The sequence below is a fragment of the Prunus dulcis genome, chromosome 4, assembly GCF_902201215.1.
Source record: "Prunus dulcis chromosome 4, ALMONDv2, whole genome shotgun sequence".
Classification (NCBI taxonomy): domain Eukaryota; kingdom Viridiplantae; phylum Streptophyta; class Magnoliopsida; order Rosales; family Rosaceae; genus Prunus; species Prunus dulcis.
This window is the reverse complement of record NC_047653.1, coordinates 6,927,528-6,954,086: the sequence shown is the minus strand read 5'-3', so window position 1 is coordinate 6,954,086 and position 26,559 is coordinate 6,927,528. Positions and strand designations below refer to the sequence as shown.

Below are 26,559 nucleotides of genomic sequence, written 5' to 3'. Positions count from 1 at the left end.
ACAGGCCTGCCATGGCATCCAAAGCAATGGTGAAGAAGGGTCTCTTTAGAATTTAATTTCCCTAAATAGCCCTTGTTCCTTTATTGGAACTTCATTCACACCCTTTATCTGTCTCTCCCTCCCTTTTAAAAGCTGAAGCTGCCCTCCCTTGCACTGCACCAAACCATAAAACGGTCTTATTTCTCACGTGCCTCGTACCAGTGTTTTTACCCTCTTCTTACTTCTTGGTCTTCTTCCTCACTTGCCTCGTATCAGTGGAATCTTATTGTTCAAATTTTTATGAAATTTGGTCATGTGGTGCATGTTTTATATGCAGCTTCACTCTCCATACTCCTCCTTTTTATATTTCAGGGCTAGTTTAGGTATTTCACATGTCGATTATTAGATAGCTCACTGAGTTGCTTGCACAATGAGAGGGTGCAGTCTTAGATCATGAATGATGGATGATAAGAGATCAACAATGCAAGTGATGTCTCTTCTCATTTTGGCCCCTCCCTTTCAATTTAAATAAAGTTAGAAGTTAATCTATTGTACTGTGAAAATTGAGTAGATATCTTCATCAATAATATAAGAGGAAAGTGATACATGCACTGTATATTCCATCATCCTAAAAAATACCTCTCAGAAAGCATGTTTAAGTCAAGACAGAGACACAAAGATTTCCTAATTATATCCCCATCTCTCTATGAGAGAGAGAGAGAGAGAGAGAGAGAGAGAGAGAGAGATGGTGTTATTGTCTAGAGGAGGAGGGTTAGGTGGTTAGCTTTTGGCAATCAAAGCATCATTCTGTCCTCACTTTTGATTTTGAGTGAGTTTATCACTTTAAGAAACTTTTGTGCCAAAGACTCAAACCAGCCTATATGGTCTGCCTGCCCTATGAAAAACTCTTGGTATAGTTCCCAAAGATTTAAAAAAAAGAAAAATTGAAAACACCAGCAGTCAAGTCATCCAATAAAGATTAAAGAGATCAAAAGAATGGCTTGTCTCCTTTGATCAAAGTTATCAAAGCGATCAAAGTCTTTTCACAGCTTGCTTTATCATAAGTGGCCCCAGCCAACCAAGGTCCTCTCCAGAGATAAAGAGTAGAACTATATACACATGACATGCATGCATGCATACTGGATATTTGCAGTTCATTATAGAATATCTTCAACTTTTATGTTCTGTTCTAACCCCAAAAAATAAAATAAAAATAAAAATTTCAGATGTATCATTTAAAACAATCACAAGTATCCATTTGTAGCACATGGTTTAATTCTTTGGTTTTTGAAATTGACAAGTTAGAAAAATTAGGCAATGAGAAATTGAAGTAGTAATATTTTCACTTTACTGAATTTCACAAAATCAATGTACAAAGTACCATTTTGTTGTTACAAGGGAGGCCAAAGGGGGAGAGAGAGGATTTGAACTTTGGCATTGAACGAGGATAAATGCTCTCAACCACTGAAGCTACAAGCCCTCACATAAATTCCATTTTCAGACTCACACTATGTACCAGCTTTCTATCTTTACAATGGAAACCTTAAAAAAATTGGCAAGCAGCTTCCGCTACTATTACCATCTAGAAAATTTTGCGTTGGTCTTCCTCAAGGCCAACAGTTTCGAAGTCTCAGTTGAAAAAGGTCAAAATCATAACTTGTACCTTGTTCATATCTCCTCACACCAGCATTGCCATGTGTTTCAGCTCAGAAATGTGTTCCTGTATGGTGAGCATTCAAATTGCTGCACTCAAGCATCAGTACAAAAAGAAAGGCCAAGCTTTGCACATTTGTAAAAGCATTCTTGAGAACACTCTTGCAAACCTCACACTTGCCAGTGCATGTAAAATAGTCCTTCACGTGATCCAATCCATGCCCCCAAACCATAAGTTTTGGCATCAAGGTATTCATAGCTTCGCCTTTCATCCTGCTCTCCGTTGAACCCTATGGAGGAGTAGAAAACTGAAGGTCAATAAAATGGAGAAAATGACAATAAGAATGAGAGCACAAGAGAAATAGAGGGTACGTTCAGCGTTCCGCCAGCACACAGTTGAGGGGACTGTTTTAGAGAATTTATCCTCAAAAAGCAGTTCACCAGACTTGATACTCCAAATTCGTAAATTGCAGTCCTCTCCACCTAAAAGAAATATATATAAGAGAAACTCAAAGGATAGAACTTGCTAAAATAAATGGCATGCACAATAATGATATTCACCTGACATAAAAAATCTCTCAGATGGGTCAACTCCAAGCTGCATACGAGTATGGGAATTCACATGCCCCTCATAAGATTGTACAGCTCCTCTTTGGATTATCCGTTGGTCATAAAGCTTCACCTGCAAAAACAAGAAATAGTCGAGTGACATTGACCAAAATCGTTGCAGCAACCACAGCAATAATAACCAGATTTGAGATTTTTTTTACTTTTTTTGCTTTTCCTTAAGGATATACGTAATGAATTAGCTACTACCTACTACCTAGACATTATCCCAGTTTTTTTCCTTTGAGAAAATTGGCTCTCTATAATTTTAGTTGATTGCCAGATATCTGTTGTGTTGAGAGGTACATGGAAATATGTCTATGAAGACCAGTACTATGTAAAAATTTCATATTCTTATGGATGCTTTTCAAGTGTTACATATGTAAAGACCAGTGCTGCGGATCATACAAACACACACACTGAATAAGTAAGTATCTTAAAAAAGCTTGAAATAAACATTAACTGTTCCATCCATGGAGCTCGCCAAGAAGTACTGGTCATCAAACCGAAGCGATACCAAACTGGAGTATCAACACAAACAGAGTGAGCACAAGATGAAAAACATTAAAGAACAAAATCATCTTATGAAATGATAAAGCCTACTAACCTTGCAATAGAGGAAGGCATTTTAGTGCTATGAGAAGAATTCATATTTCTGGAAAGCTGCACAACCACAAAAAATTAAAAAAAAGCTGGATAACTATTTGAAGTTTTAAATTTTACCTAGAAGAGCAAATATTCATTAAAACACAATAAGCTGCTTGATGGGACAGACACATCCCTGATGGGCAAAGACATTAATAAAACAGCTCCACATTAAACTAAAATAATTCCGTTAGAAAAAATTTCCACCTGGAGGAAAAGAACAAGATGTTATGTCAAAGAAAAGAATTGAAAAAATTTTGAGTTACAGAAGCTCCTGCTATAGCTACACCTTTTTCTGAATGCTAAACATACTTACAAAATTTAAATCAATGATTTATGGAAATTGCTTGCGTTGTAAAATCATGGTATAACAATTCTTTCTGAAGGAAAGAGAAAAAAAAAAAAAAAAAAAAACCAAAAAAAAACTGTAGTTTTTTATGCCAAAAATGAGCTTTATACCTTAAACGATTGTTTACTAGATTTTCCAAGAGTGTTATCCAAAGGTGAGGGGCGCATTCTATGTCTAACTTGTCTTGCAGGAAATGCTTCCTGTTTCTCACGAACATCAACTGTTACAATTGCTCCATTTCTGAGTCCGCATAAAACAGCATTTCCCTACAATAATAAACAAAGATGAGTTCCAAAAACCATATAAAAGAAGTTACTAAACAAAAAAGTTAAGATAGTCAAAACGAATCAGCAAACCTCTGGATACTTTAAAATATGAATCTTTCTATCCTTAACAATGCATATTTGCACAGCACCTCCAGAATGGGAACATTATTTTAAAAGCAGTGAGCCTATTTAACTTATCAAAACCATAAAGCATAGTGTTTAGTTAACAGTCTGAAATAATTAAGCTTTATAATCCGTGTCAATACTATAGGAAGGACCACAGAAGGCAGTGGCAACATACCACATGGACCTGAAAATTTTCCCTCAATAACCTAGACATTAAGGTAAAATTTCTAAGAGTTTCCACAAACTTGACCAGAGTGTAGCATCTGATTCCTTGACCATTAACTGACATTGCTACTAGAACTGGCTCATGAAAAGCCAATTGATTTTAACCAATTTTGAATTATTGCTTCGAGCTGCAACTAAAAGCTAACTGGATGCATGTGCATCTCACTACTGTTCCACAGCAGACCAGCTGACTTCCAGCAACACATTTACCAAATATGTAGATATCTTCTAAAAGTAGTAAAGATAGGGAAATGTGGTATAGAATAGTTAGATACTTCTGAATTATCAAAAGAAGAATAATAACTTACCAATAATTATTTATCCAAGAACAAAACGAATACAATAATCCTAATATTAATTAGTAATAGTAGAAACAAGACTAATAAATTACCGAGTGAACGAGTTGTTGTGCCAAAACATCACTTTTACTGCGTAACAGCCATGATGCCCTCCCAGTTTCCAAATCCACCAAAGCAGCTCCCAGGTTGGTTCCTATAACAAAATAAATAAATTTTCTTAACAACAGCATTTACACTTCTGAAAAACTGTTGCCTTCAAGCATATTATGCATACTAGCAGCATTAGCAACACCAAAGCAGGAAAGAAAGCAAATTACTCCAGTATAAGTTCAAAACAGCAAGGGGAACAGTTGATTATTGAAATGTCTTTATGTCACAATGATCAGAAATCAAATGCCAACATATATATATATATATATATATAAAGACAGACAGAGAGAGAGAGAGAGAGAGAGAGAGAGAGAGAGAGAGATGTGTGCGCTGAATTTTTTGACCCAGAGTGTGCTAGTATTGAATTTTGGGTATCATATCCAAGAACTCTGTGTGTGCAAGCACTAAATTTTTCAAGCCAGAGCATCATATTGTATTAACCCGCAAATAAGAGAACATTAAAGCTACCATGAATCATGACTAATACAGTTTAAAATATAATGATATAAAAAGGAAATAGTACTTACCAATCACTGCACGACTCCCATCAGGTTCACAATCTGCAGTCCAAATAGTGCAGTTGAAAGTTGCAATCTCATAAATGTTTCGCCTTAAGACAAGCCTATTTGGATTGAAATTTAATAGTTCAACAAGGTTAATAACCACAAGACTCCCACCAGCCCTCTCACATCCCAACGTTGATACCCTGTTTTTTTTTTTTTGTGTTAAGGATTTGCAGAAGTAAAGATTAGTTTTTTCTTCAATAAGATACATACTGGAAACTTTTTTGGATAAGCTAAGAAGGTCTAGAAAGTATTGTAAGAGTTTTAAGTCCAACAAATACATGTGCGCGTGCACAAGCATCAAACTTGTATTCTATATTAAACAGTAAGAAGAAGAAGTCTGATGAAGTATGAAAGGATACAACATATGCTGGGTGCGTGAACTTTCATCTTCTGTGCCAGAAGACTGCTTTCCAAACAATTTTATACGAGATATATTCGATGGCATTCGTGGTGTAGCTTGAGCTGGTCTCCATATGTGCCCAGGCACTTCACTACACTCTAGTTGACTTTCGTTCAACAGTGGCCAGACACGATCTGCCTTACATTTCATCCCGTACTCAAGACCCTGCCCAACTTTCCCAACTTCAAAAATACTGCAAGAGCATCATATTTCAGAGAGATTAGTAATAACTTGTTTGGAAATAGAGATACCAAGAACCATAGGATAAGAATTCCAAAAGACACGTGTAATACAAATAAACACCGATAATCATATCATAGTAACAAGCAGATTAAGACAGAAATTGAAACTACGTCATTGGAAAAAAAACAAAAAACTAGAAATAAATATATAAACCACTGAAACATGATGCACGTAAAGAGAATTTGAGATGGTGCTTTTCAAAACAGCACAAAGAAGAACTTAGAGTGCGTGGCATTTCCACACTATATGTACTACAAACAGTAGCATTGATCAATCTCATAGTCTAGGAGACATTAGTGCCATAAATCAGCAAGAGCACTGCAAGTAAGGAGCACGGATTTTGTGGGGTCAAAGTACTCAGCAGGGCCTCATCTCACAATGGAAAATTGTTGAAAGTACTTGTTGACAAGCCCATGGTGGAATGAAATCACTTAGGACCACGTCAGCGGTAGCAGAAAAGCTTAGTTATCAACAGAAACCAAAGGCCCAAATGTCGAGGAAAAAGATGTTTGTAGTAGAGAATTATGTCAATGCTAACACCAATGCTAGTAATACAATAACATATATTGATAGTAATACTAGCATCAGTAAGCTAATAGGTAGAAAGGTGGAGAAGGAAAAGATTATTGTCTGTGACGGCCATGTGGTGTTATGAATCCACTTGAATTATAAGACACTGGGTTTAGGGTTTAAGATTTAGCATTGTACACATGTTACAATTTTGGTGGATTCATATCCTCACAAAAGAAAAAAATTCCCTAAAGAAGGGGCCAATTGAAGGAATGCTACGAGCTTTGGTTTGCAGCTTTTTAATAAGTCTTTAAAGTAGTATCAGAGCCAGCCAAGTCAGCTCATTTCCCAAATGTCCCTTAAAGACCGTGGTTATCACAACTGCTCCTTATGGTGAGGGAAAGGGCGCTGCCCTTCTCACTACCGGATAGTACGTATTATGAGCAGGTAAATGCTTGTGTTCTGCATTACTAAGGGCCATCATTTATTCCTCTTTCAGTGAGGATGCAATGGCATAAAGGAAAGGAGATTGTCAAATATCTAGGTCCCACAACAGCCACTAATTGGGGAGATCTAGGATACTTAAGTAAGACATCCAAATCCAAATTCCAACTGAAGCTAATACTTCCAAGCAAAACTGGGAGGGAAAGGAAAGGAGAGAAACTCTCTTAAACCTTTCCATCAAAGGAACCATTCCAGATTGACATGTGAACTGTCGTGTCGAAACTAGATATGTGAATCTCAAAAATCAACCAAAAAATGTTCAATGCTGTTACATGCTCAGACATGCTTAAATACCGTATACAATAAGACACACTATGTCAATTCTTCAATACCTCAAACAACACGTATTAGAAAATCTTCTTAAATAAAGTCCCCAATCAACACCTTGTGTTTATCACATGATAAATGGATTGCAGGCTGTTTCGAGAAATAATGGCATCTGACAATTTCCTACAGTTCGCTTCTATACAAAAGGTGGAGCGGTTTCTACTTTGTTCTGTTGTTTCATATGTCTCCAAAATGAAACAAAACCACTTCCTTCTGTTTTTATTCTACAGTAGGAAAGTAGTAGAATTTATATTTGTACATGCATGGTTCTTTTTTACTTCAATACATGAGTACCTGAATACATGTCTTAAAGCAACCCCCATTATGCAGTAGCCATAGCGCATTAATGCTATTTATTTAGAACTAAAAAACTAAATACTGCACAAGTTCTCATACTATTCTGACAGAACAGATCCATTTTCAAAGTCTTGAAACCCTGTACACAATCACTTAATTCATGCTACCATACCTTATTCCAAAACTATTATCAATTTCTCACAAATTTTAACATATCAAACATTATTAAAACAAGAAAATATGCATGCAAAATTACATCAGACTGCAACTTTATTCTACCTTAAAGAGCCATCAGCGCCACCTGCTAATACAACGTCTTTATCAGTTAGTCCCTCTCCTGTCTGTACATCCATGCGAATCCGCTCCAAAGCACCATCACCTAACTGATTTGTTCCCTGATACTTCCAAACCTGCAATTCATAGAACACTGAGATAAAAATAAAATTATAAATTTCCTGCAGAATATAAATTACAACCTGCCATATCAGATATGGGTCATAAACAATCAAGCAGAAAGTAAAACCCGAAAAAAAATTGCTGGAATCATAATGGGCTAAATTTGAACATAACTGGAAAACTGAACTTAAAATCCTAGAATGAAGCCTTATTGTAAATCAACATACCACAGGATGGGATACTTGCGCCTTTTGGAATTCCTCATAAAAGTTACACCTTCCTTTACTGGAAGCGATGAGATTACCACATAACTCCCTGTCATGAAGCAGCTTAGAAGTTTTTACTCTGGTTCGCCTACATGAATTGCTCACCTATAACAAGATGAATCAGAACCAGCATTAAAGTCCTTTCGAAAATATAGTAACCAGCCTAACTAAAAGCATTAAAAATAAAAATAAAAACCAAGAATAAGCAGCAGCCATAAATCTGGAGGAATTTAAGATGCAGATTAACAGAAAGAAACAGCTGCTGTAAATCTAAGTGAATACCATACGAAAATACATATAACAGAAAGGCTTAGGGATTCACTAGTTTCTTTACAACACTGGACGCAAATCTATAATGAAAGTCATTAGTATGTTAACCCAAGGCCAAAGAAAAAGTTGCACTACGAGTACCTGATCACCATGAGATTTTACACTGCTTACCACCCCATACATGAAAAAGATAACAACTTTAATGTGTAACACAGAGAAACTTCTCAGCATGCCAAATTTTTTTTTTCAAGGAATGAGATTAGCTCGATTCTAATGATCAATTGTCAGGAAAATCCCGTCAGTATGACATGAAAAACTCACAATACGAAACTAAAGAACATCACCAGAGCAAGTGGAACACAACATTTTACTCCCAATCCACCCCCAAACCGAAAAAGAAGTTGCAGTAAAATACAAATTCAACCAGAACCCATATACCATAGAAACAATTCTGAGCTCATTTAAGCTGAGAAGCATAAAAAAACAACAAAGATACAAACTTTAAAATAGGCAAAACTCTGGGAAAAAATACAAAATTTGGGTTCAAATGCAGAACAACTAGTGTACCTGGGCCGGTGTTTGAGCGTTGGAAGAAGAAGCAGCAGTAGTCACACGACGGGAGCCGGGTATTGGACCTTTGGTGGGGAAGTACCTGTTCTTTTCCGCATCATAGTAAAACCCAGGAAGTTCTGCACCCGAATTCATATTGTTATCAGCAGTGTGAAAAGAACCCACAAAAATTAAACCTACAAAAGTTGAAGGGATGATATATATACCTCCTGCCATAGCTTTTGCACAGACAGAGAGAGAAACGTTGAAAAACCTCTGTGTTTGTGTTGATTAGTGCAGAGAAGAAGGGAGTAGAAGTAAGACTGTTGAAACGATGGAGGGATTCATGCAAAACGGTCACGAGTCCCGGCCATAACCTGCCAGTTGGTGCCCAGCGCTGAGGTGGCGGAAGCAGAGAGATGTACGTTGAGCCCGGATTGCCCTGAAAATCTTAGGGCTGCATTGTAATAGGTTTTGGGCCTTCTGTCCAGCATAGGTTTTTGGCTGACAAGGTTGGGCTGCGACCACATATTGTTGGTTTAGGCCCACCCAAATCCAAATGGGTCGGATCTGTCAACCAGCCCATTGTGTTATCCAAATTCAAATTATGATGATTACTGGATGATATTTTAGTTTTTGGTTCTTACATGTTCGTGTTCATGAAATTTGTACTTCATCGAAAGTGTACTTGTTGGGATTAATCTAGTAAAACTTGTGTATAAACCTTTGAATGGAACAAGTGAGAGGATAAATGTACAGAACATTTATATTATCTTGACGTGAAAAGATAATTAGTAAGTGCAAAGCCATGATTTTTATGGAAGTGGACTATAATTGTTTTTCATTTAATAAGTTGTGGTGAACGGGGTCTAATCCAATGATTAAGGGCCTTGACTTTTGGTGGAGTGGACTAATTTTTTCTTAAATGAGGTGGACCAATTTCCACTAAATAGGTGAACTTCCTAAAATTTAGCACTAACGTTATGTTTTTCTAAATATTTGCACGGGACTGGAGCCCACCCTAGTATGAAAGAGTGACTATGTCCTTAGTTGCATTGTCATGATAATTGATCAAACACGAATACACTCTAGAAAAAAGTGTTGGTATAAAAAGTGACCATGTCATTAGTTGCATTGTCATGATAAACGATTACGAATACACTCTAGAAAAAGTGTATAGCGACAAAACATGTGGCAAGGAAAATGGCTTAATAACCAAAAATGACCACAACGGCAAACTCCATACCACAAACATAATATGAGAATAGTGACGATTGTTGAATTGGCAGGAGACGCCAAAAGATTGGCACACATTTGGTACATAATTGCACAATGACTTCTTCTAAAAGGGGGAAAAAAGAAAGAAAAAAGAAAGAAGGATAAAATCATATTCTAAGCTCCTAAATTAAAATTTGACAATTGTTATGTGTGTCAAAATCACTATGTCACTCCTTTGAAATTAATATTTGCAGAGGAGAGTCCCAAAATTACAAAAGCAAAAGCAAATGTTAAAGGCCCCCCAACCCCAAAAGGAAAGTGCTAAAGTTGCTAACCATTCCATTGAAGTTGATCCATCATTGGACTGAGATGGTAATTATACAATCCATAAGGCAATTGTGTAGACTCCGCAAAATCGAAGTCAGAGTTAGAGCTCCCAAATGAAGCATCCATATTGGTCTGCTCATCAATCAACATATTGGCCTTTTCAATTCCCACTTCACAAGCCTTATCCTCCTGCGGTTGCATAAACATTTCTTGATCAGGTTTTGTGGGTTCAAAGTTACCAGTGCCCCATTTGCAATTCTCATTTACAATCTCAAGCTCTGATAGTGGATATGAGTGACAAGAGGAGGTTGGGACACTAGCTCCAACTGAGGGTTGATTCATGGCCTCCATGAAAGCATTTGAATTAAGTTTTTCTTGCAGAGTCCAAACAGTATTATGGTTTCGGTATTCGTAGACTGATGATAGGGTTGAGCTTCCGTGCAATGAGTGGTCAGGGTTGATATGATTAGTATCAGGAGAGGAGGAAATAGAAGATAATGCTTGAAAATGTGCTTTCAATATGTCTATGGAAGTGTCTGAGACATGTGAATTTACAGGGAAAAAATAAGAGGGTTTAGGCAGAGTTGGATAAAATGAGCATTCACTAATGTTGTTGTTGGTGCTATGGTTAGTTTTGGAAGAAGGGAGAAGATTGTGTGTGTTGGGATCTAAACCTTGTGCAATGAGCTTCTTCTTGATGCATGAGTTCCAGAAATTCTTGACTTCATTATCTGTTCTACCAGGCAAATGCTTGGCTATCTGAGCCCATTTGTTGCCCAAAATCCTATGAACATCTATGATGGTTCTCTCTTCTTGCTCAGAAAATGAACCCCTCTTGAGATCTGGTCTCAAATAGTTTATCCACCTTAATCTGCAACTCTTTCCACACCTCTGCAAACCTGCAATATTACAGAGGAAATTAAAACCATACAAAGAACAAGCTCACGAAATGACATCTTTGAAATTAAGGGAGAGATTTATATAAATTTATAAGAAAGAATCAATTGAGAAAGGGATACCAGCTAGTTTTGGGATAGAGCTCCATGAACCATGGCCGTAGGTGTTTATGTGATTGATTAGCATTTCATCTTCTTCAGGGGACCATAGTCCTCTCTTGACTTTCTGTTTGCTGCAACATTTATGGCCCATATCCTTAGCTATATTGATCCCTCCAAGTTCCAACCCTTTCTATAGTATAGTGCACTTGTAATTATCTTCTAGTCTGGAAGTGGCTAGTTTTCCTTTTATATGTCTCTTGAAATCTCCAATTTTAGAAAAAAAAGGTGCATATCTGCTTTAATAAAGTATATATGTTTCATTCAATTTGGCTTTATACGTATGATGCAGATGGGTGGAAAGAGAGAGGGAGAACCTTTAATTAACTTTGGGTTTACTCATGTAGCTTCCTAGCCCGTCTCATCAACTATGGCTCTCGCAACTGATTACCACATTTTTCTTTGGTTACATTTTGAATCTTACTTGAGTAAGAGTTAGTGTAAGTAAGAGTTAGTGTATAATGCACAAAGCATGATGATTCTCAACGTAAGATCATCCTTCAATTACTGTTTGATTTGAGGATTAATTCATATTATATGAATCATATTTAGTATATACTTAGTAACATAGAGATTCAGTTGAGGGATTCCTCAAATAAGGTTATTTAAGGAACACCTTTGTAGTGTTCGCCATACATTGTATTTCAATTATCTAAATCGTCTAGTTTTTAGATATTCCATAAAAGATCATCTCTACAAAAAAAAATTACTTGAATCCGAAACAATCTGACCACTCAATTCGATTGTCGTTATTATAGTCTTTTCTTGAAGTACTGTGTTCGTCTATTTTGTTATTCTCAACTAGATGCCTTAATGATTTTCAATTTACATGATTTTTGGCAAGGATGATCTATGAACGAAGATTAAAAATTAAATAATTTTGGATCGTTGATAAAAAAATTTGTAGAGGACCGTAAGGGATATCCCTCAAATAAAATTATTTGAAGGATCCTCCATATAATATAATATAAGGGGAATACAACATATGTAAACACTTAGTATATATATGCATGAATTAGGCATGCATGAGAAGCTTAGTTAATCATATGTTTAGTAAGCATAAACTGCTGGTTTAGCAACAGTGCATAATGTAAGTAACAATTAGTTTACCCTAAGTATAATTAAAAGTTGATTTTGATCTTTTTGTTTTATTTAATAATTAAACTCTCTCTCTCTCTCTCTCTCTCCCCGTCTCTCTCTCTAATGATGTGATGTGTTACATATCCTTAGCAAATACACATTTAAATATAAAAATCATATTTATTAATCTACGTGTTACAACATAAGTACCTGACGATTTATATTTTAACAAATATAATATTTACTATATCATAAGTGGGGTACTATTATAAATCATGTAACAGTGTGACGGACACATCAAAGAATTCATATACAGTTGATTCATATATCGAGGATGAATGATAATGTCCATATGCGGGAAGGCCGAAGAGGGAAGGCCTAATGATTTAAAGGTAACCCCATCATTTGTTGGACATAATTTCTACATTTGTATGTTTGATGCCAGTTATATTCAGAATAGGCGGCATATCTTTTCTTCACTCAACCGTTGCTTGAGGTTGTCAATCATATTTTCTTGGTGTCAACGAAGAAGATGGTGATTGGATATCCTTGCTTTCATGATTTTCTTCCCTGCCCCTTCTTACATTTCCTTATTCATCTGTCTTAGTTAATCCATTTTTTTCCTCATAGATTAATATTTCTGAGGAGAAAATCACGTGGAAAAGCAAAGCAGACAAATGAGAGAGGAAAGAAAGCACACACATTCTCCATATCGAATGAAACCAACTTGTTTATCTTTCCACCATTCCCACCTTTTACGTACAATTGTTAAAATTGTCTCTCCTGGCCCCACGATAAACATCATTGTTGATGGTCTGTTAGTTATTTTCTCGCATTAAAGAGAAAAACATCATTGATGCACTGAGAGAACAGTTATAATTTTTTCTCGTTTTCTTCACAAAGTCCCTTTGTCTTTTTCTTTTGTTTTGGTCGAAAAGTCCATTTTTCTTGTGGAGCATGAAGTAAAATTTGCGTGCATTCTTTACATACGATTTTTTGGTGTTTATCAGATGCAATGCAAGTCTAAATTTATAGCTTGCCCTGTTCAAGTGATGCACCAGGTTACTCATACAAGCTTAGAATAGATAGCTCCATATGAAGAATAAGAAGAAGGCGTTTGGTTCGAGGGAAGAAAAGGGGTTTGGGAATGGAAAATCATTCCCTTTTTCATATTTGGTAAGTCTAGGTTGGAAAAATGAGGGAGGAAATGAGTCCCTCAATTCAGCTTGGATTTCATTTTCCTTTCTCATGGAAAATGATTGCCTATTCCCAAGCCTTTTTTTCCCACGAACCAAACGCTTTAGATTATCCACAATAATGTTTTCTATTTTTTGGTTAAAATTTAGCTAAAAACATATAAAAGTTATTTTAATAGCTCTCTATAAAATTTAAACTCCAATCATGCTCTCTAGTTTAGCGAGTCATAAATGTTATTACTCTTTATTAATTGGTCTATCTCTATTAAAAATCAATATAACATTAATTAAAGATTTGATATACTCATTAAACAAAGCAACATTAAATTATAGGGAGTCACTATGAGTCATTTCTCTCTCCTCAGATGTAGGAGCTTCTAGAGGCCTCTCTATTTTAGGAGGTGAATAAGGAGCATTGTTGAAGTTGTATTTTTCTAATTCCTCCGTAAAATTTGTCAAAAAATTAATTTAGGAAGTTCATTATAAATGCTTTTAGAGTTAATAGTTGTCCACATGGGTCTTTTGAATTCGATCTTTGTTCTTCACTTCTTAGTTTGTTGGTTTGCAAGTGCAAAAGTGGGGTTGCACCTATATGTATTGTTGCATGTCACTCTATTTGTCTATCTAGGGTATGCCCGTACGGGGAGGAATATATAAGGTTGATATACATTGTTTGCTAGTGGAAGCTAATGGGAAAAGGCTTAAGTACCTCAATATACCAACTTACGTCAGAAACAGCATTTCATCCCCAATTTTTTCAAAGGTATAATGAATAAGTGTATATTAATCCAAAACCAAATATTTATCAGATCTGCGTGTTTCCCATGGCTGAACAGAACAGACAGCAGCACGCCCCTCATCACAAGTTCACAAGTTAAATCATCCCCAACTTTTTTCAACCCTTTTCTTCTTTTGTTGTTTTGTATGAGTCATCGGTTTAGTGTTCACTGTCTTCCTTTTGGGGTTTTATACACAAACGATGCTTAAGCCTTGGCAAATTAATTAAGTAGGATTATGCAAATACCCACTAGTGTAATGGTGTAGAGGTAATTGTTCTTTCAAAAAAGATCTTGAGTTCGAATCCTAGCAACTGTATAGTATGTTATCGCCCCTCTCAAAAGGGAAAGTTCTTAACAAAAGAAAGAGAGTATGTTTAGAATTTTTAATTCCTATGCTTAAAGGGGGCGAAATCATAATCCGGGCTTTCTATGCAGTAAATGGTCAACTAAATTTTCCATGATCATCACCAATATTTAATTAGAACGATGGACCACCAGTCCATTATAAAGTTTACTGTATATAGTAATGTTACCGACAGTTTCTATAATCATCCTTCCTTCTTCTTTTGGCCCTGATCAATTTTCATGATCATCACTTCGAAGAAATTTTATATGCAAAAGCCAAAACAAGCTCGATTAACCCCACTACTAAAAAAATATCAATCTACTTACTGTTCATGGATCAAATTATTATTATTAATTAGTTGTCCTAATAACCCCCACTCCTATTCATAACTTTTCTTCCACAAGATTTTCTTTCTGCTGTTACTTGTCTCACTGCATGTCTCCATTCCAAAGACTTTTCTTTGATATATTGAAAGGAGTCATTGACCATCATTGCGCCCCCTTGTGTGCTACATCAGCTGCGAAAATTCATAGATCAGAAATCTAAATTCAAAATCCAATCATAGGATCCAAACGGGCCTAATTTCCTTCTAGGGTTATATCGACGTAGCAGTGTCATGTGACCATTTCCATTTATGCATTTATAGAACATTCCGGTCAATGTCGGCAGCTTATTTCGTGTCATTTTTAAGTTATTAGGTGAGAACTTCTGATCTTGCAATTAAGTTTTGGATCAATATGTCTATGATTGTTGGTTTTGGGATATGCTGAGTTTTGATAGATTTCTTAAGCTTGTCAATGTCTTGTAAACATGATCAATAAAAATTCCAAGTATAAACATAACAGCTCATGGCCCTTCCAGTGGCACCAGAAGCAGAAGCGATACCCTTAAAAAGGTTTTGAATCTTCTACACAACAATTGGGTTTTGGAAAGAAGGATCTGAGAAGTGGCAGATACAACTACTGAAAAGACATAAATAAATAAATAGTAGTTCCATCCAGCTTTGGAGCAACTGGGGAAAAAAAAAGGGATAAGGACAGATGAAGTGTTCATGTGATAATCAAAGTTTACACTTCAATTATAGGCTGTCTAATTTGATCAGCAGCCAATGATTTCTTGACATCTAGTAAATCCATTAATATATAAACTTTTAATTACAATTAATCTGTCTCTAGATTTTTTATGTTTTGTTGCAAGTAGTGACTAACGCATCAAGTCATTATTTTATGGTTGCACTGAATCCAAAAAGCCCATATTCTGTTCCAGAAAGCCCGTTTTTGCTATGGATATTTGGATAAGTCTGGCTGCTTTCAGTTTATGTCCTGCTAATTCTCAATTGGGTATGTGAGAAAATTGATGGACTAGTTCATCGCTTGTCTTTTTTAGGGCATAGAAATATCATGGAGATAGCCTACTGTTTTAGTAGATTCTTTTACATTTCTCAATAGTCAAAATTACACCCGCTCAAAGATGTGACGGCACGGAACTAGACTTGGTATTTAGGCCTCGTTTGTTAGAGAAAACAAGACTAGACTAGACTAGCAAAATGTCTATATTTTATATGCAATCAAGACATAATATGGATATTGTTGTCTAATTTGGACGACGGAGAAAGACTATTCATAAGAGGTTAATCACTAAAACTTATCCCTTATAATCCCATCAATTTCAAGGGAATTAAGGGGATAAATTTTAGTCATTAATCTCTTATAGATAGTCCTCATTCTTCCTCCAAGTTAGGCAATATATCCATATTATGCCTTCAATGCACACAAAATATAAGCATTTATCTAGTAAAGTCTAGGCCTCCCTACCAAACAAGCCCTTAGGTACTAACATCTTAAAAACTTACTAAGAATCACACATACCTTTGTAAGTTTTACACAAGCTTGAAAGGAATTTTTGGAGTTTGGGTCACATAATTTGTGCCACTCTTATATTTTTAATTTATACACACTTTGGATCCCGACTCTCTACCATTAAACTTATATTACAAAATTGTAATCTCAAACATGTGGTTCTAAACTCGTGAGATTACCTTTAATATAAAATTATTGCTAATATTTGACCAATAAATGATAGCTCAGTTGGTTAAGCTTTTTATATTCTACAATTGATTTGATACTCCACGCTTTTTATATCGAAGTAATATTCCCTTTTATTATTATTTTTTTTAAATTTTAGTTAGTTAGTTTTTTGTTTTTGTTTTTTTGGGGTAACAATTTTAGTTTGTTTTTTAAAATGAGGAAAGAAAGGAGAGCAATGTATGTAAAGCGTTATACATAGAGCAGCTCTAATTTTCCTATGAAACTAAACAAACAATGCAATCCTTGGTCAATCTGTCTAACCTTCTGATCAAACCCAGAAACCATGCCTCTTGTTGGTTTGTCCAAAATTTCAATTCATGGGTTAAAGCTATACGAAATGCTCCTTCCCCCCATGAAGCTTTGGGTATCTACTGTCAAATGCAACGTCAATCTGTTCGTTTCGATAGCTTCTCCATGCTCCTTACGCTGAAATCATGCACACAATTGAAGAACGATGCAGTCATTCAACATCTCCATGCCCACATCCTTAAACTTGGCTTTAGATCTGATCTATATGTGGGCAGTGCACTACTCTCTGCGCGCTCTATTGCCTCGCTTGAAGATGCCTGTGTACTGTTCGATGAAATGCCTGACAAGAACACGGTCACCTGGAATATAATGATTTCTGGGTATTTGAGATCTGGGGATGTAAAGAGAGCGCGTTTGGTTTTTGAGGAAATGCCGTTGAGAGATATTGCTTCATTTTCTGCCATGATCAGTGGGTACGTGCAAAATGGCAATCATAAGCATGCCTTATTGCTCTTTCGGAGTATGGTAATGAATGAGAACGAAGGTATAAGACCTGACGGAGGGATTGCAGTCTCAGTTTTATCCTCTTGTGCCCACATGGGTACCCATGGGCTGTTGTTGGGGAAATCAGTTCATGGGTTTATGGTCAAGAACCACTGGGAGTTGAATGTGGAACTTGGCACCACATTGGTTGACATGTATGCTAAGTGTAGGTCTTTGAAAGGAGCTGCAAGGGTTTTTGAATTGATGCAAGAAAGAAGTGTCACGTCTTGGACTGCATTGATTTGTGGATCAGCACAACATGGCTGCAGCAGAGCAGCATTTTCCTTGTTTGGGAAGATGCAACAAGCCGGTATGAGACCTAGTGAACAGACTTTCACAGGAATTCTTAGTGCTTGTATGCATAAAGGACTAGTTGAGGAGGGGCGCAAATACTTCAAGTTGATGGAAGAAAGTGGCTTGGAGCCTACAATTCAGCATTATGGATGCATGGTCCATTTGTATTGTAGGGCAGGACTGTTAGAAGAAGCTTATGAAGTAATTAAGAAAATGAGACTTGAACCCGATATTTATGTCTGGGAATCTTTTTTGTCTGCTTGTATGAAGCATAAACGGTACGAGATGGCGGAAAGAGTAGCTGAGCAAGCCATGAAGATGGTAAAACCAGGAAACGATGATCGGCTTTATTCTCTTATCTCGGATTTGTATGCTTTGGGTGGAAAGTGGGATGATGCTGACAGAGTGAGGAACTTAATGGTGAAGCAAAATGTGAGGACATTTAAGGGCTCTAGGTTTGTTAGGACGGATAGTCGAATGTTAACATTCCATCTGTCCTCGGGCAACTCATGAGATTTACCTGGATGATATTAACTTGGGTTGAGCTTTCAATTTGTTAAGATGGCTCATTTGTTTTGTTAGGTTGATCGCAAGAATAACATCTTTTGCTTTGATTGTCATACGATTTTATTGGAATTTGGGCCAATAGTTGGATGCTCCAATCTGATTGAGGAGTAATTCTGAGTTGCAATCTGACTTTTCTGTAGCTTCCTCTAAAGTTGATATCAATTCCTAAGATGGCTCATCCATTTCAATTTGCCAAGCAACTGCCATACCAAAAACCCTAACGTCACCCCCTTTTTTTTATTCCCCCCAACCCTAAACCCTAAATTAAAGCAGGTGTTTTTCAAAAAAAGATTTCAATTAGTTTAAAATAGGTTTTGTTTTGTTTTGTTTTTAAGAGGGAAATACCTTTTTGATCCATGTTGTGCTCGGATTTTCAATTGGATCACTAATTATTTTGGTCTTTTTCATTTAATTTAATTTAATTTTTTTGCTTTTTAATATTTACTGAAAGATTTAATTTGAATTTATAAAATTTCCAAACAGCTAAAGCGTTATACACAGAGCGCGCCAACTACTAGTTTTTTCAAATGAAACTATACAAGGCTTACAAGCAATGCAATCCATCGTTGTCTCGCTCTCCAACCATCTAATAAGACCCACTAACCACGCCTTTTTCTTCAAAAGCTTCAATTCTTGGGCTTCGGCTATACGAAATGCTCCTTCCCCACAAAAGGCTTTGAACATCTACTCTCAAATGCACCGTCAGTCTGTTCCTTTTGATAGTTTTTCCATGCTCTATACGCTAAAATCATGTACCCAGTTAAGGAATCAAGAAATCATTCAACACCTCCATGCCCATATCATGAAACTTGGCTTTGGCAATCATGTATATGTGGCCACTTCACTTCTCCATGCGTACGTTGTTGTCTCGTTCGTGGATGCCTGTGTACTGTTCGATGAAATGCCTGAGAAGAACACGGTCACGTGGAACACGATGATTGCAGGGTATTCGAGGTCGGGGGATGTAGAGAGAGCACGTTTGGTTTTTGAGGAAATGCCACTGAGAGATGTTGCATCATGGTCTGCCATGCTCACTGCGTATGTGAACAATGGCAATCAAGAGTGTGGGTTGTCAGTGTTTCGGGATATGGTAATGGATGGAGGTTTAAAACCTGACCAAGTGACTGCAGGATCAGTTTTATCCGGTTGTGCCCACCTGGGTCATCTTGGGTTGCTTGTGGGGAAATCAGTTCATGGATTTATGGTCAAGAATGGATGGGAGTTGAATGTGGAGATTGGTACAGTTTTGGTTGACATGTATGCTAAGTGTGGGTTTTTGAAGGGAGCAGCAAGGGTTTTTGAATTGATGCTAGAAAGGAATGTCATGTCTTGGACTGCATTGATTTGTGGATCAGCACAACATGGCTACAGCAAAGCAGCGTTGTCTTTGTTTGAGATGATGCGAAAAGCTGGTGTAAAACCTAATGAATTGACTTTCACAGGAATTCTTAGTGCTTGTGTGCATACAGGACTAGTTGAGGAGGGCCAAAAATATTTCAAGTTGATTGAAGAAAGTGGCTTGGAGCCTCAAATTCATCATTATGGATGCATGGTTGATTTGTATGGCAAGGCAGGACTGTTAGAGGAAGCTTATGAGGTTATTAAGAAGATGAGATTTGAACCCAATGTTGTTGTCTGGAGTGCTTTTTTATGTGCTTGCAAGGAGCATAAACAGTTTGAGATGGCCGAACGAGTGGTTGAGCAGGTCATGAAGATGGTAAAACCAGATAACGATGGTGGGGTTTATTCTCTTATCTCAGATTTGTATGCTTTGAGTGGGAAGTGGCATGATGCAGAAAGAGTGAGGAATTTAATGGTCAGCCAACATGTGAGGAAGGCCAGGGGCTCTAGTTTTGTTAGAAGTGGATAGTAGTGTAGTAGAAAATTTCCATTCCATATGTCGTTGTGGAACTTATGAAATTTACATGGATGATACTTACTTGGGGTGAGTGTTCAATGTGTTTATATGGTTTACTTGTTTACGAGCGAGAATAATGCATTGATCAGGTCAATAACATTAGCTGGTTTGGTTGTTATGAGGTTTTAAGAAGACTAACAAGATTGAGGAGCAAAAAGCAGAGTAGTTTCTTCATGCTCTGCAGCTGTGCTCAAAGGCTCTGTTGGTACTTTTCGGAAAACATATCAGATATATTTATTTTTCTGCCGCAAGTAGGTTTCTAAGTTTGGCAAAGCAACTACTAAGTCGATCAAATACTCATGAGATGGTGGCTCTTATGTGGATACATTTCCAGGTAAATGAGCATTGGCATCGGAACATGGATCAAGTTTCAGGTGTCCGTATCAACTGCAAACGGTTGATCGGGTTTGTCTCCTCAATGCATTATAGGACTTTTTTTTGGGTATTTCCTTTCTTTCAAATTTTTTTTTTTTTTTTTTTTTTTTTTTTCCTGTTTCACCCCCTTTGTTTTCCTTAATTCTTCGTTCTTTAAGGCAATCAGGGCTCGTTTGCTGCGGCTACCTTTAGATGAGGAGTATATAAATAAGAATAGTATGACATGAATTAGCATATTTTTAGAATGAAAATATGTAATAAGACTGGAAAAAAAAAGTGTAGAGAAAGTGCAAATAGAAGAAACGGTGGTACATTACATTCGAATCTAAATTGAATTATGATTGTCTACGAATCAGAAAATTCCTTGAGCAGAGTTTAGCACATTAAACAAGCTACATTTTCTGTTTGCAGGAGACAACAACTATATTGCTCGCAAGGCTTTTAAAATTTTGAAAAAATAAAATAAAATAACTGTGATATAGAATAGATCAATCAACCTCTCGATTTATGTAAAGATTAGATACATAATCTGACTTCTAGTCATTTGCTAAAGAATGGTATGATCATGTATCTATTTAAAAAGATTGTGGGTTCGAGTCATAGCATCTATGTAGTGTGTATGAGTTTAGACATTTCTTAAGATTAACACCCAAAAAATCAAAAAAGGGAATGAAAGTTCACATTTTTTTTCGTTTATCTTTTTGGTCCTTAAGTGGGCTTAGAGTTGGTCATTACCAAAGCCCATATAAGCTCCTGGGTTGGTCCACATAGCATTCAACCAGAGTCTCAAGAACACTAAAATTTTGTTGCAGAAGCCAATCTTGATTTATCTCTATCAGATTAGTGGTTGGTTGAAAATTGAAATGAGTTCGTTGGCATCTTCACTTGGCACTTGCAATCCCAGAAAGTTGAGAACACAAAACATTTTGCTCCAGAGGGATGTCACAACATCAGAAACATCAAGAGTCAAAATCTTAAGCCATCCACAGAGAAGAAGCTCATCTTCTTCTTCTGAACAAGTACTGCAGCTAAATGAGAACCCAAATTTGCTTAAGAGAAGAGAAGCAATTGGCTTTGGCTTCTATCTTGGCCTTCTTGATGTACTCTTAGCACCTCAACCCACTCAAGCCGCTGAAGGGGCCACTTGCGAGCTAACTGTATCTCCCTCTGGCCTCGCTTTCTGTGACAAAGTTGTGGGATATGGCCCTGAGGCTGTTCAAGGACAGCTGATTAGGGTATTAAAGAATTCTATATATATATATATATATATATATATACCATGGGTTCTGTTGCAGAAAATTAAACATGGGTTTTGTTGTTTTTTGTTGTTGTGTTTGCTTAAAACAAACAAAATTGTTAAGAAGTCTAGTAGTTGTTGGGTTGAATTAATTTTAGGACCTTGTGGGCAAATAAGGGTCTTATGTATCTGGGTTCTGTTCTGATCAATTTTGTAATGCAAATGCAGGCACACTATGTTGGGAAATTGGAGAATGGGAAGGTGTTTGATAGCAGCTACAATCGTGGGAAGCCCCTTACCTTTCGTGTTGGTGTTGGTGAGGTATGCATATCACTATTTGAATACGTTCATAATTTGCAGCAACTCATGTGTTTGCCTGGACCAAAATTTTCCTTATTTGTGCTCTGGACTTCCCTAAATTGGGTGGTGTCTCCTGCTTTCAAAATATTGATATGGTTGCTCAAGAACCTTACTTGAGGTCTTTAGGGGATTTGTTTGTGATCATTGTTTGAAACTCTTGTCCACTAAACATAAAAACTGCTGCCTGAAAAAAGGCAATGCCCTTCTTGAATGAAATCACCCAACTTTTTCAGTGTTAAGATTTTACGCCGAATAGAACTATTTGTACCACATTTAGTAATCACATTGCTAATCATCTCACTGCACGTAGCACACATAAGCAAGACTCTTGTAGCCCTCTCTATCTAAATTGAAGTATTGTTAATTTGCATTCTTCGAAATCTCACAGGTTATCAAAGGGTGGGATCAAGGTATTCTAGGTGGTGATGGAATTCCTCCAATGCTTGCTGGTATACTAAAAATCCATGAACGCCATGTTTACCCTTATTAATCCCACTACCCTTGTCAAATCCATGACAACAAGAAGTTGATTAGTCTTTATAACTTGATTAGGGGGAAAACGCACCTTGAAGCTTCCTCCAGAACTCGCATACGGTGTAAGAGGAGCTGGATGTAGAGGAGGTAAGCTAAGCAGTCACATTTTGTTCCCTCTCTTTGTAGAACCAGATGAAGTGCAAGATAGTCTCATTTGGTTACTTACTAACTTACTACTATATATGCCATGGTGCAGGCTCATGCATTATTCCTCCAGATTCAGTTCTTCTGTTTGATGTGGAATTCATTGGCAAGGCATGAGAAGTGGCCCAAGAGCCAATCAGCAGCAGTGTCTCTTGTGAATTGTTTGTTCAGTGGTAAAATGGAGGGATGATAATATGTGTATGTTTGGCTGCCTCTGGATATGTCAGCATATTGTTATGAGAAGAAGAAACATCTCTGCCTATGAGCATATTAGACTCTTTTAGCAATTGAGCTGTCTTTCTTATGAGTCATTGATCAAAGTTCAAACCAAACTATTTCCAACTTTAACCTTTGAGTGTATTAATCAAATAATTAAAAGAAAATTAATGAGAGCCTCAAGCTTAATTTCTTAATTTTCCTGAGTTGAACAGAAATTAATTTTAGAAATTAAGATTGGTGGATTAAATTTATAAGAGAAAATTTCTTTGTCAATACATATGGGGCTAAATTGGGAAATTCAAATCCGCCCTAAATCATAATAATCCAAGTAACCGAACAGAGCCGAACCTGTATGACTCTCGAAACTCCGAAGCTATAAATACCTAAACTAAATCGTTATTCGGGTCTCTTTTGCTTCGCAAAACCCTAAACCCAAAGTCAAGAGGCAAAAGGCGGTGACAATGGCGAAGTCGATGAGATGTAAGAGAGAGAAGAGGCTGAGAGCCATTCGGAGAGAAATGGTGGAGCCCTACTACGACAAGAAAGACGAAGCTAAGCTCGCTGCCCAGGAAGCAGCCCTCGCTGCCCCTAAGCTGCCTGTACGGCCCCCTCCTAAATCCGCGTCTGCTATGGAGGTCACTACAACTGACAGCACTACGGCCTCAACAAGCAACATGGGTATGCTCCAATTTCCCTTTTGTGCTACATTCACGTTCCCATGTGCTATGTTTTACATAATTTGTTGGAAATTATGTATTTATTCCCTATTTGTTGCTAGTTTTGTTTGAATTTGTATACACCCACTTGGTTTTTGTCATGCCCTTTGATGATTGAAAACGGTTATACATGTTTTGTGATGGATTATTCTCTTTACAAAGTATATTATTGGAGTTATTGTGAAAAATGATCTTTTGGTCGTAAAAATAACTAGAGTAGGTGTGTATTTCAGAAAGATACTATTCAAGAAGTGAGTTGTGTACCCGGGATTCTCGTTGTTTACCGGCGTAAACACTATCTAGAAGGTTTTAGTATGGATTTGATTTCAGCTTAAAGCATGATCCGTATGCGTGGTTTATACAGGTAGTCTGAATTTAGAGTTGATTATGTAAAATGGCCAAGTACCCAAACAAACAAGTGAACAAACAAATAGAATTAGATGGGCTGGAGGCCTTGTTTCAGTAATTTATCTCCAAACGACGTAGATTTTTAGTTTCTGTACCTGATGTTTTCATAAAATGTCTTCCCTATTGTTAAGCAAGATATAAGAGTAGTCATTTGGCTGGCGGGAATCAGTGGCACCATAGGTTTGTTGGATAATAAATAATATATTTTGTTGAATATACATTTGGTGCTTTTCATTAATGTTTAGGTTGTATTCTGGCATTCTTATTCATAATTGCAATTACATGATGCCTGCCTTTTGGATGATTATATATTAGAGGCAAGAATGTGATTTACGAAATTTGAGTTTTCTTAATGACCTGTTGCTTTTTCTTGCCAATCAGCATCAATTAATTTATCTGTTGGCCATGTTCAAGTTTACTGATCTGGATGATGTCTTTTTTCCTTCAATAGATGTGGATATGGTCGGTGGCAATCAAAGAATGAACTTTTTGAAGCCTGGTGGTGGGATCGGCAAGAAATCCAAGAGGGTATTTAAGGTGGGTAAAAGAAGGCGTCAAGGCAAAGGGGGCAAGGTTAAGAAGCGTCATATTTAACTCTATGGGCAGATGAATGCCGAATTGTAGCCACAATGGGATATGACTATCTTTAAGGCTGTCTTGTATTCTGGTTTTATTTTATAGATACTTGAGAGTTATCCTCCGAAAATTGTAATCGCGAGCCCATGTCATATGTTAACTTTGAATTTGAGCAGGATTTATGGATGGTTTTCTGTTGAAACTGCAAGTTCCGTTTTGTTCTGATGCTATTTTGCAGACGAGTATGCTCTTTTTCCCTGTTAGTTTTCGTTCTAGGTTTTTCGGCTATACGGTCACAATCAACTACAGATAGCTATGAATTGAAGTGAGTGATATGCGTTCTGCAACAATCAAGGGGAGACTCTGCGTTTTCTTTGTGTTGAGATATGTCTTCTGTTAAGTTGGTTTGTAGCAATTTCTTGGGCGTGTTTGTTAATTTTATATTGATCCAATGTGGGGCATATGTTTTCACTATTTTAGTCGCATCCCTCCAAAGGAAATGGAATCAGTCCATTTGATTTGAAAAAAAATATAATAATAATCCACATAGGGGTAGCCCTCCAAATATGCCTTTTAAATGTAATGACGGTTATATCAATGTAAGCTATGAGCAAATTAGTTCACCACTTGGAATTGGATTATAATTTGTCACGCTTGTATTAGCCAATTAACTGAAACATGTGGCGTGGATTCATATGTAACCTACCAGTTGTGATTAGAAGGAAAAACAAAAGGATCAATGAGCTCACAAATGAAGTTGACCCATGATTCTTCTGTCCAATGAGATGCAATTGGTGAGCAGATTAAATTCCTGCAGTGGTGAGGCATATTATAATTGCTTGCCCCATTAAACACTCCAAAAAACTTGCCTTGCAAGGTCAGCAATTTTATCTTTGACTGTCTAGAGACGACTTGAGATATAGAAATTTTATGGTCAAGTCCTCCCCTTACTCTTTTTGTTTTGATTTTTTCCTTTCTTATCCTAATACAATTGACCTATTCTGTAGAATATATGTAAAGCAATTTTATTGCGCCATATGTAAAATCTCATTTCTAACATGCTATTATGTCTAATTGGATGTATCGCGTAGGCGTAGGGATGGACATCTTATCTGAATTATCCAGTATCAATCGTACCGTACCGACGGTTTGCTTTAATTGAATTAAATAATGATTTTTATTTTTATTTTTATTTTTAATTAAATGTTGGGTTCAAATGATGTAGAAAAGTGAGTATTGGAAATCAACCTAATTAATCATAATTAGATATCATTTTTGCTTGAATTCGGAGAAACCCTTGTTTCTTTAATATAAAGATGTAGAAAAGTGAGTATTGGAAATCGGGTTTCGATTAGTCTATGTGATGAGAAATCACTTTCAAATTTGTGAAAAAGAAAGAAAACCATGATAGAAAGAAGCAAGAGTAAATATGTGTATTATGACAACAATTTATTTTAAAAATTGACATATCAAAACTTTATCTTTTAAGGACTTAATCTCCATCTGTCAATCCTTAATCAATCGCTTAAGGCATGAAACATGACCTAGATAGACTGATCATAAAAATTTAAAGTAAATTTGGAATCAGATCAAAACATCATGCAAAGCATGAATGCAGCTGTACTTAAACAGTTTAAAAATGAATCTGCTTGCATCATTCTGCTTTTTTATATCAATATGCCAAAAAGTCTAACATTGGTTATCT

The 26,559-nt window shown here is 36.6% G+C and overlaps 6 protein-coding genes across 6 annotated transcripts; 4 read left to right on the top strand and 2 right to left on the bottom strand.

The window, feature by feature from the left end:
* Nucleotides 1–1,304: 1,304 nt before the first annotated feature.
* LOC117626756 (DDB1- and CUL4-associated factor 4) lies at nt 1,305–9,024 on the bottom strand. Its single transcript, XM_034358586.1, has 13 exons — nt 8,854–9,024; nt 8,645–8,766; nt 7,769–7,912; nt 7,425–7,555; nt 5,224–5,457; nt 4,826–5,004; nt 4,241–4,341; nt 3,343–3,498; nt 2,846–2,901; nt 2,702–2,759; nt 2,194–2,314; nt 2,005–2,115; nt 1,305–1,922 (listed from the first exon to the last, which is right to left on the bottom strand). The coding sequence occupies exons 1-13, from the start codon at nt 8,861–8,863 to the stop codon at nt 1,804–1,806; spliced, it is 1,542 nt and encodes a 513-aa protein (XP_034214477.1). The 5' UTR covers nt 8,864–9,024; the 3' UTR covers nt 1,305–1,803.
* Nucleotides 9,025–10,166: 1,142 nt separating this feature from the next.
* On the bottom strand, nt 10,167–11,320 carry LOC117625167 (transcription repressor MYB4-like). The gene is made up of 2 exons (XM_034356772.1): nt 11,191–11,320; nt 10,167–11,070 (listed from the first exon to the last, which is right to left on the bottom strand). The coding sequence occupies exons 1-2, from the start codon at nt 11,318–11,320 to the stop codon at nt 10,175–10,177; spliced, it is 1,026 nt and encodes a 341-aa protein (XP_034212663.1). The 3' UTR covers nt 10,167–10,174.
* A 5,560-nt stretch (nt 11,321–16,880) lies between these two features.
* Nucleotides 16,881–18,448, top strand: LOC117625153 (pentatricopeptide repeat-containing protein At5g66520-like). Its single transcript, XM_034356755.1, has one exon. The coding sequence runs from the start codon at nt 16,949–16,951 to the stop codon at nt 18,311–18,313; it is 1,365 nt and encodes a 454-aa protein (XP_034212646.1). The 5' UTR covers nt 16,881–16,948; the 3' UTR covers nt 18,314–18,448.
* A 417-nt stretch (nt 18,449–18,865) lies between these two features.
* Nucleotides 18,866–20,678, top strand: LOC117625909 (pentatricopeptide repeat-containing protein At5g66520-like). Its single transcript, XM_034357496.1, has one exon. The coding sequence runs from the start codon at nt 18,921–18,923 to the stop codon at nt 20,235–20,237; it is 1,317 nt and encodes a 438-aa protein (XP_034213387.1). The 5' UTR covers nt 18,866–18,920; the 3' UTR covers nt 20,238–20,678.
* A 777-nt stretch (nt 20,679–21,455) lies between these two features.
* Nucleotides 21,456–23,214, top strand: LOC117625789 (peptidyl-prolyl cis-trans isomerase FKBP13, chloroplastic). The gene is made up of 5 exons (XM_034357348.1): nt 21,456–21,895; nt 22,126–22,218; nt 22,646–22,706; nt 22,810–22,878; nt 22,988–23,214. Exons 1-5 carry the CDS (start codon nt 21,524–21,526, stop codon nt 23,050–23,052), a joined length of 660 nt encoding a protein of 219 aa, XP_034213239.1. The 5' UTR covers nt 21,456–21,523; the 3' UTR covers nt 23,053–23,214.
* A 298-nt stretch (nt 23,215–23,512) lies between these two features.
* LOC117626730 lies at nt 23,513–25,108 on the top strand. Its single transcript, XM_034358547.1, has 2 exons — nt 23,513–23,832; nt 24,730–25,108. The coding sequence occupies exons 1-2, from the start codon at nt 23,616–23,618 to the stop codon at nt 24,870–24,872; spliced, it is 360 nt and encodes a 119-aa protein (XP_034214438.1). The 5' UTR covers nt 23,513–23,615; the 3' UTR covers nt 24,873–25,108.
* Nucleotides 25,109–26,559: the final 1,451 nt, after the last annotated feature.

Excerpts from the sequence above, each read along its gene's own strand:
- LOC117625909 (XM_034357496.1), top strand. The coding sequence starts at position 18,921 with ATGCAATCCATCGTTGTCTCGCTCTCCAACCATCTAATAAGACCCACT.
- LOC117625789 (XM_034357348.1), top strand. The coding sequence starts at position 21,524 with ATGAGTTCGTTGGCATCTTCACTTGGCACTTGCAATCCCAGAAAGTTG. Across the intron at positions 21,896-22,125 it reads TTCAAGGACAGCTGATTAGG|GCACACTATGTTGGGAAATT; the intron begins GTATTAAAGAAT and ends ATGCAAATGCAG. Across the intron at positions 22,219-22,645 it reads TTCGTGTTGGTGTTGGTGAG|GTTATCAAAGGGTGGGATCA; the intron begins GTATGCATATCA and ends GAAATCTCACAG.
- LOC117626730 (XM_034358547.1), top strand. The coding sequence starts at position 23,616 with ATGGCGAAGTCGATGAGATGTAAGAGAGAGAAGAGGCTGAGAGCCATT. Across the intron at positions 23,833-24,729 it reads GGCCTCAACAAGCAACATGG|ATGTGGATATGGTCGGTGGC; the intron begins GTATGCTCCAAT and ends TTCCTTCAATAG.
- LOC117625153 (XM_034356755.1), top strand. The coding sequence starts at position 16,949 with ATGCAATCCTTGGTCAATCTGTCTAACCTTCTGATCAAACCCAGAAAC.
- LOC117625167 (XM_034356772.1), bottom strand. The coding sequence starts at position 11,320 with ATGGGCCATAAATGTTGCAGCAAACAGAAAGTCAAGAGAGGACTATGG. Across the intron at positions 11,071-11,190 it reads CTCTATCCCAAAACTAGCTG|GTTTGCAGAGGTGTGGAAAG; the intron begins GTATCCCTTTCT and ends GTAATATTGCAG.
- LOC117626756 (XM_034358586.1), bottom strand. Across the intron at positions 7,556-7,768 it reads CGCAAGTATCCCATCCTGTG|GTTTGGAAGTATCAGGGAAC; the intron begins GTATGTTGATTT and ends TATGAATTGCAG. Across the intron at positions 2,315-2,701 it reads CGAGCTCCATGGATGGAACA|GTGAAGCTTTATGACCAACG; the intron begins GTTAATGTTTAT and ends TTGTTTTTGCAG.